Source organism: Danio rerio, chromosome 4, assembly GCF_052040795.2.
Source record: "Danio rerio strain M-AB ecotype USA chromosome 4, GRCz13ab, whole genome shotgun sequence".
NCBI classification, from domain to species: Eukaryota; Metazoa; Chordata; class Actinopteri; order Cypriniformes; family Danionidae; genus Danio; species Danio rerio.
In genome coordinates, this window is record NC_141024.2 from 50,412,407 (window position 1) to 50,423,663 (window position 11,257).

Consider the following 11,257-nt stretch of genomic DNA (forward strand, 5'->3'; position numbering starts at 1 on the left):
GTGGGCCCATGCAGCAAATACTTATTAAGGTTATGGCCTTGATACGGGAAGGAACAATTGTACACTACCCTGTGTTAGCCATTATGGTGCACCATATGGTGTGGTACGTACCAGGATTCATGTGTTTGCTCGATTGCTTTGGGTGATAATTTGATCACATAACCAGATTGCTCCAGCCTTTCGACATCTTGGTTGTACACCTTTGCCAGTTCTGGGCTCTTGCTGTACTGGCTCCATGGGGTGATCAAGTTGTGATGATCAGAACCTATAAGCAGCACTGGCTGGGCCTGCGAAAACGCATAAGGAGGCAGTCCTTTAAGATATTTATATTTTTTTTGCAATAGGGCAACTGGATGTGAATGTTTAGCCAGACTCAAATTTGCTGCAGTGAAAGCACTCTTTATTTTGAATCTTTTGTCTGGCTGATATGCTGGAAAAAAGAGTGAAAAATACTCTTGAACCATGAATAACTTGGGTGTCGTGTCGAACTGTCCTTAAAGAAAGCTTCTCTTCCTGTCTATTAGGCTTAAGTTGTTCTGCTGCATTATGAAGCAAGATGGTACGTTCAGACCTATCGTCCAGAATTGCATAAGCCCTCAGTAAATGCTTGCCATTGTGTAACAACACTTTACTGATTTTCAACATGACCTGGCTGCCGTTTGCTGGCCGATCAAGGTACAGGATCTGACTTTCTAGAGGCATTTCAACTTGCTTCATCTCAGCTGATTTTGTGTTGCGGTCATGTAGGACATTTAGGTGTTTGCCTTTACAAATTTTACAGATGGCCTTTCACCTGCATTGAGCAGCTTGATTTTTTCATCCATACCTCCAGCATCTCTTATTTAGCTTCACTGGTTAGCTGTGCAAAATTTGGGCACTGATTAAGACAGTGGTGATTTTTGTCACAGTAATGACAGTATGATTCTTGCCTGGAGTTTGAATTTCTGAAGGTTTACCACTGGAGTGTTTGGAGACTGCTCTGCACCCTGCAAAATGGCTGCTGACTGTAAAGTGTGCTTATGCTGGTATAAGGTATAGCTGTCAATCAGTCCCAAACTACCAATAAATCCCTAAACCTTTTCAACATATTGTATAAACACACTTATTGAATATTATTGAACAGCACCCTATAGAAAATAATAATATAACAGAGATCTGTATGAGGTGTACTTATTTATATATGAATCTCTAATCTTATTTTATAGGTTCGACATTGCTGTAAATATTCTTCAGAGACCTCTCAGATTTCATCTAAATTGTTTACCTTTTCTAAATCTTCCTTCAACACACTCGTGCTCAGAGAATCTGCACAGATATCTTCAGCTCCAGTGGTTTGTGTGTTGTCTCGAGGACACGCCCACAGTCAGGAGAATCTCATGAATATTCATGTCAGTGTCACTCTGTGGAGCCAATAATATTTCAGGATACACCTGTAGATCACACAGGTGCGTTTTAGTGAAGTGAAAGAGTGAAAGAGCTCAGATTGTGTTCCTGCTGCACAAGAGCGTCTGTACTTCTGCATGTGAGTTTAACACTTCTACATTACGCTGATTTGTGGAGATGATGAAGGGTTTATATGTGTGAGTGTGATTTAAATGTCTGATCCTGAAGATCAAATCCTCAAACACAGATTAAACACTGAGTCAAACACACTCATTTAAACACTGTGTCTAAAAGCTTTATTTTTAATCCCTTTAAAGTGTTTGTGCTCTTCTATATCAGACTGACTCAATAGTGTCCAATAATTCAGCATTAAATATAACTCTAAACATTTAGAGTCACGAAATCAAAAGTAAAGTTAAAGCAGACCTTCAAGTTGAACAGGAAGAAAAGCTGCTGAAAAACTAGTTTTTTTAAAGAGGTGGTTCAGATTGTTTTTTTTTTATGGCTTGGTTTTGTTAATTTATTTATTTCTTATTAAAATGCTGATGTTCACTAAACAAATTACATTTAACCCTTATCTGTCAGCAGACGTTTTGACTACTAACTAAATGTGTAGTATGTCACTCGACAACGTATATAACATATATTAAATGTGAAATATATGAGGTGTCAGATCAGGGAACTGCATTCATTTGAAGAAGTGTGTATGTAAAGTGTGCTGTTCTTCATCTCAGTATATTGTCATCTCCAGGTGGTGGTCAGCGGCTGATTGTTTCCTCAAAGCTCTGCTAATGTCTGCATTGGTGTTTTAGCTGCAGTATGGCAGAGGAGCGAGTAAAGGACTCTCTCTCAGAGAAACACAGGTATTGACTCTGTTTTTACACCATTATTTCAACACTTTCTCTGAAGAACAAAGACCAAAAACAATGCACTTATTTGTGTTGCTATTGCCTGATCAAATGATGGACAAAGCTTCAGTTTACAGCTTCAGCAAATGTGTTTAGATCATTCTAGATTACAGACAGCTTTAATCTGTGCTGAGAGCAGGTTTTAGTTGCTCAAAGGTGCGGTCTATTTTAGTTCTTCAAAATAGCCTTAACACACCTCCTTTATAGATTGTAACACAATCCACAAAATGGTGCAAACGGATGTGCTATTTTAACAACATGACATAAAACATGAAAATTAAAGTTGTGCTGATCTGAAAAAAGCAACAAATCACACTGTTCACCTCTTGCACCTTGTGATTTATTTATATATATACATAAAAAAACTTGATATAATAAACTTATCATATGTTTCTGTTATTAGTAATACTTTGACCCACATGCACTCTGTGTGTGCAGATATACGCAGGTTTTTAGCCCACCACACAGCAAATTTTAGATAGTAGATTTAACTACCTTGGAGTTAAAATTAACACTCCCTCAGAGTTTATATGGGAACCACTATAAGTGTTAAAAATAACACTTTTGAAAGTGTTAACATTGTCAACACCAAGAGAGTGTTAATTAGCAAACTCTTATTGTGTAAAATATCTGTTAAATTTCCGAAAAAATACCAGCAGCTGTGGTTGCCAGAACCTTTTTGTGAAAAACATGGAAGTTTTATATAACTGTATAAATTTACAAAAAATAACCATATTTCATGAACTAACACATTGTTTATTTTACAAAATCATAGCTTAGTGCACGAAAATGTAAAGTCTTTAGATGCAATAATGTTTTCATGTGTGATTGCTAGTAGATTTTGACTGCATTAGTAACTACACAGTTACCTTTAAACAAAAGAAGATGCAGCATAACATCAAATTTTCTCAGTTCATCTTGGACTTGAACAGAGACGCTATTATCCTCCACAATGGTGACACAAAAACCGTTTTGCTGTTTTTCTTTCTTTTTTTTCATTTTTAGATTTTACGGAAAAATGCCAGCAGCTGTGGTTGCCAGTAATCTGCTGTTTTTCACATTCATAAATTCAGTTTACAGAATATTTCTGTTAAAAGCACATTTAACAGTCTGTATTTTGTTTCGATCTCACACTGCAAATTTTAGATTTGGTAGATTTAACTACCTTAGAGTTAAAATTAACACTCCCTCAGTGTTTATATGGGAACCACTATAAGTGTTAAAATAACATTTTTGAAAGTGCTAAAATTTTTAACACCCAGAGTGTTAATTAGCAAACTCTTATTGTGTAAAATATCTGTTAAATGTATGCCAAAATACTGGCAGCAGTGGTTGCCAGTAATCTGCTGTTTTCAACATTTTACATTCGTAAATTCAGTTTCCAGAATATTTCTGTTAAAAATACATCCCATAGTCTGTATTTTTCATTCGAACACACTTAAGCCTTAAATTCCACAGCAAAATCCTCACTAGTGTCCTCACTACAGAGGGCTGAACACTCAGACAGTGATGAAGTTAATGAGACAATTAAGTGTCTAATTAAAGGAGGATTGAGAATTGTTGATAAACAACTGTTAACAAGCAGAATCACTGAAGGACAGAAAAACACAAGCCAAAACCAAAGATGAAATCAACTGAGAAAAAAAAAACTCTAAATAAAATAATAATCAATAAAAATAAAAAAAATTACACAATAAAAAATGTTATTTTTCAACATCTTTAAAAAAAAACTCATCAAATAAACAACTTATCATGGAGCTTCACCTATTACTGACCTTTGACTTTATTTCTGTCATGTGAACAAAAGCTCTTAATAAAATTTCTGCTTTAGTCAGGCTCTTCAACTTCTTACTATAAATGTCTTTTATTTTGGCTGCTATAGTTAGTGTTAATTACACTATTTATACATATAGCATAGAAAGCTGAAAGAAAATTAAAGTGTCAGTCTGAAGAGATTATTAATGATAACATAGCCATCCTTTCCTGCTTGTTTTCTAATTCAGTATCATATTAGTTATGTGGGAGAAATAAATAATATACATAAATGAAACCACTGAAGCTCCAATAAAATAAAAACAATATTTACAATGAGAATGTTTGATCTATGGCAGAACTCAAAAACACACAGACATCAATAATTAGTCTTTGAATCTCAATAATGGTGACAAACAAAAAAATAAAAATCAAGTAAAAAAAAACACTGCTGAAATATCACCTCCCAAAAACAACACAAAATAAAGGAAAAGAAAGAGATTGTAAGAACATAAAGCTGCATAATTTATTCATGCTGCAATGCATGCTGGGAGCTTTGTACTATGCTGGCACCAAGCATGCATTGCGGCATGAACTACACTGTTAAAAATTGTCCCGTTAAAAAACAGTAAAATACTGGCAGCTGCAGTTGCCAGCAATGTACTGTTATTTTACAGTATGTTGCTGTAAAAATACATGGACTACATTGATTTACACAATACTCAAGTGAACTCATTTTGCTCACTGAAAGCAACTGCCTCAACTTGGTCAACTGCTGAATGAGTTTATGAAGTAATGTGCTATATATGCTTAGAAGCATACTTATAATGATAACTTATTTTAGTTAATTAGAAAAGTTCGGTTTAACTCTAATGTCTTATTTTTCACAACAGCACACATACATGTAAATCTGGAATCACCAGAGAGATTCTGACTGCATCAGCAACTAAACAGCCGCTATCTTTAAATAGAGAAACATGCAGAATAACATCAGCAGTTCATTGTTCATCTTTAACTCATACACTGGCTCTACTCTCCTCCACAACGGTGACAGACAGAAGAAATTAGCTTCAGGTTTTACAGTAAAATACTGTTTTTTCCTTGATTTAACAGTAATCTACTGGCAGCTGTGGTTGCCAGCAATATACTGCTTTTTTACAGTCTACTTCCGTTGTGTAAATTAACAGTATATTAATGTTAAAATACATTTTTACACTGTGTTTTTACCTCTCACACCTTTACCCTTTAAACCCCAGAGCATATACTTCAGTTTTAATTGAAGTGTCCACACTACTGAGTGTTCAAGAAACATGGAGCAAAGCTGAAGTAAATTCATTAATTAACTGACTAATTAAATGATAATTGAGGATTAACAATGAACAAATGAAGAAATACTGAAGGGAAAAAACAAGAACAGAACATACAAAACTTTAGTCACAGCTTTATAATGAAATAACCTGAAGAACAACAAATGATTAAATCCTTTAAATGATCAGCGGATGATTAAACAACTCTACAAACATCATCACCAGCTACACTTATTACTTAATACATGTATGTTTGTATAACATCTACTAAAGTTTTTCTTGAGAAAAAGTGAAAGTTTTACGTCACCATCATGGAGAACAGAGTTTGCTTTAGTTGGGCTCTTAGCCCTGTCATTTTAAACATTTATATATCTTGGCTGCTGCAATTGTTAAGAACTTTGTTTGAAAAGCTCCTTTGATGTGGCAAGCCAGCCAAAAACCTAAACAAGATCTGCTGATGTTCATGTTGCTAATAAATGGCAGAGTCTGTTCTCATTTAGTATAATAAAATTTACTGCTCCTATTCAATGTTAAATCTATTGTTTTACATTATATGTATATATATGGCAATGATTTCTGGAAGTTTTTAAGAATATCTTGGACAATAACACTGCTCTATGGTGTAAATCGCACTCAAAGAGACATCAATAATCAGCGTATGAACCTCAATAATGGTGACAACTAACAAAATTAACAGTTTAACTCACAAACAGGCAACTGAAAGTCTAAACATAAACAACAGCAGAATCAAACGCAAATAAAGAAAACTGAGACCATTATACAACATTTATTTATACCGCAATGCATGCTGGGATATTTGTACAGTGCCACTCCCAGCATGCATTGCAGCATGAAACATTTGAGATGTTACCATTGTTGAGATACAAGGTCAAATTCATGAGGTCTGAGTGTGTATTTGTCATAACTGAACTGTTTTTGTATGTTATTTCTTAACTGTTAAGTATTTATGGAGGTATCTTTTCTGTTTCCACTTCTCATTAATTAAATTAATACCTGCAACTAAGCATAAAATCTATTGCATGTGGCCCTTCTTCCAGATTTATACCAAAATATTTATCAGAACTAATTTCAGACAAATGGATTTCTCTATTTATTGACTTCCCAACTTTATTGCTATGGTACAAACGTTTTGTAAACTCTGTATTACAACAGCTGGAAAGTCGTCTTAAATGAGATCAAGGGTGAAGAGCCCAACTAAATCAGCCCCTCACTCCATTACGGTGACACAAAAAACACCTTAATTTCTGTTGGATCTCAATGAGAATAGTATGGAAGTCAAATCAGTCAGTAATAAGTGTGTCTGCTGTTGTTTGTGGAGTTGTTTAATGATCCTCTGCTGAGACTGAAGCTATTTTATTTTATTTGATTTTATTTAATGTTGTAACTCAAGTCACTGTTTGTGTTTCTTGTTTCTTTTCTTCAGTAATTGTGATTATTAACAGCAGGTGTTCATCAGTGTCTGAATTCACTCATTAGTGTTCATTAAAACTGTCAGGTGAACTATATTAGTTAACTAGTGTATGAAATAGTGAACAAGGGCACAAAGTGTGATTTCAAACACAGACTTCAAAACATCGAATCTGAACTCTGTTAGCTCACAGTTTTCTGCAGTTGGTTACTTTCTCGAAAACAAAAATGATACCCAGAAAGCACTGTTTTTAACAGAATATTACTGTTTTAGTGAAAAAACATTATTTTACCGTAGAATCTGACCATTTTTTAACAGCAATTTTTTACAGTGTATGCGGCTTTTTTTTTTTAGCAACCACAGTTGAGGTTCATGTCCTTATTCTTGATGCCTGTGTGTCATAAAGAGCAAGCTGGAGCTTGAATGTTTATTGAATGACACTCTAGTTATTAATTGCATCCTAATTGTTTGTTGAATTTTCTATGAAGAGTAGCAGACTACCAGTAGAATTGTCCCATGCAGCTTTAATACAACTATATTTGCATATTCTTATGAATCAACTTAATAAACACCAGAAATTAAATCTATAATAATTAAGCATAAACAGTATAGTTTCTCTTGACCTTTCTTGCTATAGCTGATGAGTTTTAGAAACACAGCTATTGCAGCCAGAGAAATATTAGGCTATAAGAGTAAAGCTTCAAGAGCTCAAATAAGCAGCCTCTGATCTCTATGATGGTGAGGTCAAATGAAATATTTTTAATAAAAAATATAAAACTCTGTTCTTTGTCAAATATTCTTACAGAAATGAAGTCAAACTGTAATCAGTGAAGCTGCTTATGCTATTATTTAATTGAGTTGTTTAATCCTCTGTTTTAATTCAGTTGGTTTGGTGTGAGGCTGTGTCTGTAGATTTATTTCTTCCTTCAATTTCTTATTCCTTCAGTGATTGTGCTTGTTAACAGCAGGTGTTTATCAGCAGGTGTCTGATTTCACTTATTTGTGGTCATTCGCTCTGTCTAGTGGACTAAACTAATTGACCAATTTAAGGGCCAGGTGAATGAGGGTGTGGCGAGATTTCAGACACTCTGATTAGTTTCTCAAATACAAGGGTTTTCTACAAAGGTAGATATATGTTACTCTGTGTGACAAGGAGGCAAATCAGCTTCTTACGCCGAGAGGGTTATTTTACCTTTATCTAACTCTAGAATTTTAACACTTTACTCTGAATTACCACAACACTTGAAATTTAACACCAATGAATTTGCTGTGCACTAAGTCTATTTATTTACTAGTGTAAATGTGAGCACATTTATATTATTCAGTTTATACATTAATTTTAGTAATGTTATTGACTATATAAGAAATGTTCATGTGATTTATTTACAATACAGTTTGTAAAGTCATATTTTCTGTTTGTTAATATTATATGACAGATTTGTTTTGTTTACCAAATATGTGGATCTAAATGGATTAGCATTGTAAACATTAAATAAGACTTTAAAAGTTTTTATTTTTATTTTATGTATTAAGTTTTTAGTTATGATACGATTATGATTTAGTTTTGATATTACGACACCTATGGAAATCATTCTGCATAAATTCTGCTGTAGAATTAGCAAAAATGTAGAAAAAGAAGAAAAAAACATGATGAGAGAATGCACAGAGCTGTAAGTAAACGCCACCTAAATATATTTAATATGAATATTGACTTCAACCAAAAACTTTGAACGCAGGAGACACACAAGAGGGAGTGTTGGACTGGGATTCACATATTCAGAAGAGTATAATAATGATCTGATGGCTATATTGATCTGAAATTTAACTCATTAAAGATTTATCTTACACCTTGAAAAACACCTTGAGGTTGTGATGCTCATTTTCCTCTGGTGTGTTCAGTGTGAGATCAGGATCATGTGTGTCCAGCGCTGTGTCTCTGAAGAGTGACCGGTCAATGGGTCCTCCACCAAACCTAAGTGAGAAATCACCATCACCTGCCCAAAGGTATTTAGTGTTGTACATTATTGCCCACACTTGAACTGTATTTCAGTATTCATCAGGACATTTTTATTATACTTAATATGTTATACAGAGTCTCTTTAATAAATTGTGTTCTATAATGTTGGCTATCTTGGATGTCTCCCTTTTTTACATAATTTCCGAGCCATAAGGTATAACCATGGGGTCTACTCATTGATTGTTTGTGTTGTTGTTGTTCCTGCAGTGTGTATAGAGATGATCAGACTGGAGACCTGCAGCAGGATTCACTCCAACCAGAACATGATGAACTTCAGAGAGTCAAAGAGCAGCACAAAACCAGCATGAAGAACAAGTATGAGAGATTATTTGAGGGAGTCAACCATGGAGACACTCAAACCCTCCTGAACAGGATCTACACACAGCTCTACATCATAGAAGGAGAGAGTGAAGGAGTGAATGAAGAACATGAGGTTTTACAGATGGAGAAAAGAGCCAGAACAAAACCCTCACAACACACTCCAGTCTACTGCAATGACATCTTTAAAGCCTCAGCTGGAGCAGGACATGAGGAGAAGATCAAGCAGGAGAAAGCCCAGATCAAGACTGTTCTCACTAAAGGCATCGCTGGAATCGGGAAAACCGTCTCTGTGCAGAAGTTCATTCTGGACTGGGCCGAGGGAAAAGCCAACCAGGATGTAGATTTCATGTTTGTGCTTCCATTTCGAGAGCTGAACTTGATCAGAGATCATCAGTACAGTCTTCACAGACTTCTGCTGGACTTTCATCCTGAACTTGAAGATCTGGAGCCCAAGATTTATGAGCAGTGTAGAGTTGTGTTCATCTTTGATGGTCTGGATGAAAGCAGAATCACGCTGAACTTTTCAGATGAGGAGAAAGTTTGTGCTGTGACTGAATCTTCATCAGATGAGAAGAAAGTTTGTGCTGTGACTGAATCTTCATCAGTGGCTGTGTTGATGTGGAGCCTCCTGAAAGGAGATCTGCTTCCCTCTGCTCTCATCTGGATCACCTCCAGACCAGCAGCAGCCCATCAGATCCCCTCCAGATACATCAACCGTCTGACAGAAATTCAGGGATTCACTGAGCCTCAGAAGGAGGAATATTTCAGGAAGAGAATCAGCGACGAGCATCAAGACAGCAGAATCATCTCCCACATCAGAAGAGCAAGAAGCCTCCAGATCATGTGCCACATACCCGTCTTCTGCTGGATCTCCTCCACTGTGCTTCAGAAGCTCCTGGAAGAAGATGTGAGTGCAGAAATCCCTCAAACTCTGACTGAGATGTACATCCACTTCCTGCTGATTCAGATCAACATGAGGAAGCAGAAGTATGAAGAGAGAGATCCAGAGAAACTCCGGCAGGCCAACAGAGGAGTGATCCTCAAACTTGCTGAAGTGGCTTTCAGACAGCTGATGAAGGGCAATGTGATGTTCTATGAGGAGGACCTGATTGAGAGTGGCATAGACGTCACTGATGCCTCGGTGTATTCTGGGATCTGCACTGAGATCTTCAAGGAGGAATCTGTGATTCATCAGAGGAAAGTCTACAGCTTCATCCATCTCAGCTTTCAGGAGTTTCTGGCTGCTTTCTTTGTGTTTTGCTGCCATTTAACAGAGAACAGAGAACCGCTGAGGGGGATTTATGACAGTGAATATTCATATGATCAATATCTACAGTCCAGCTCTGAGAAGTCTCTGTATAATCTGCTCAGTTCAGCAGTAGATAAAGCTGTCAGGAGTAGTAATGGTCATCTGGATCTGTTCCTGCGGTTCCTGCTGGGCGTCTCACTGGAGTCCAATCAGAGACTCTTCCAGGATCTGCTGACACACACAGAGGAGAGCTCAGAGAACATCAGAGAAATCACACAGTACATTAAAGACAAGATCAAGACAGATGATGAACTCTCAGGTAAAAGACCCATCAGACTGTTTCAGAAGACGAAAAATCTCTCAGCTGAAAGATCCATCAATCTGTTCCTCTGTCTGCTGGAGGTGAAAGATCAGACTCTGGCCAGAGAGATTCAGGAGTTTGTGAAATCAGACAAACACTCAGAGGAGGAACTCTCTCCTGCTCACTGCTCAACAATCTCCTACATGATTGAGATGTCAGAGGAGCCGCTGGATGAGTTAGACTTTAATAAATTCAACACATCAGCTGAGGGAAGACGGAGACTGACAGCAGCTGTGAGAAACTGCAGAAGAGCTCTGTGAGTATTCATTGATTGATCACAGAAGACACACATCAGTCTGCACTGAAGACTCAGATCAGTTTAGTGAATCACTGCCCTGCTTTAACAGAAAATCTTTAGCTGGCCATATCGTCCCCCTGTGAGATCGCTGATACACCATATTACTGCATGGGGACACGGCGGCAGTGTTCTGTTTCCTTATTTGCTCATTTATTTCATCATTTCTAAACGTATTTAACAAACTTTTCTTGACTTTTTACTCACACAAACAACATTTGTACTTATTTAATAA

At 36.4% G+C, this 11,257-nt stretch overlaps 1 protein-coding gene and 1 long non-coding RNA gene across 2 annotated transcripts in view; one reads left to right on the plus strand and one right to left on the minus strand.

Annotated features, from left to right (window-relative positions):
* LOC101884316 (uncharacterized) overlaps positions 1-8,403 on the minus strand; it is an 82,250-nt gene extending 73,847 nt beyond the window's left edge. The window contains exons 1-2 of the long non-coding RNA XR_015483724.2: positions 7,109-8,403; positions 2,756-4,638 (exon numbers count right to left, since the gene is read on the minus strand). This is a non-coding gene — a long non-coding RNA (uncharacterized LOC101884316). The remainder of the gene's footprint in view (positions 1-2,755; positions 4,639-7,108) is intronic.
* Positions 1,458-10,987, plus strand: si:ch211-22k7.9. Its single transcript, NM_001126485.1, has 3 exons — positions 1,458-1,522; positions 2,196-2,246; positions 8,679-10,987. Exon 3 carries the CDS (start codon positions 9,101-9,103, stop codon positions 10,985-10,987), a length of 1,887 nt encoding a protein of 628 aa, NP_001119957.1. The 5' UTR covers positions 1,458-1,522; positions 2,196-2,246; positions 8,679-9,100.
* The last annotated feature ends 270 nt before the right edge of the window (positions 10,988-11,257 follow it).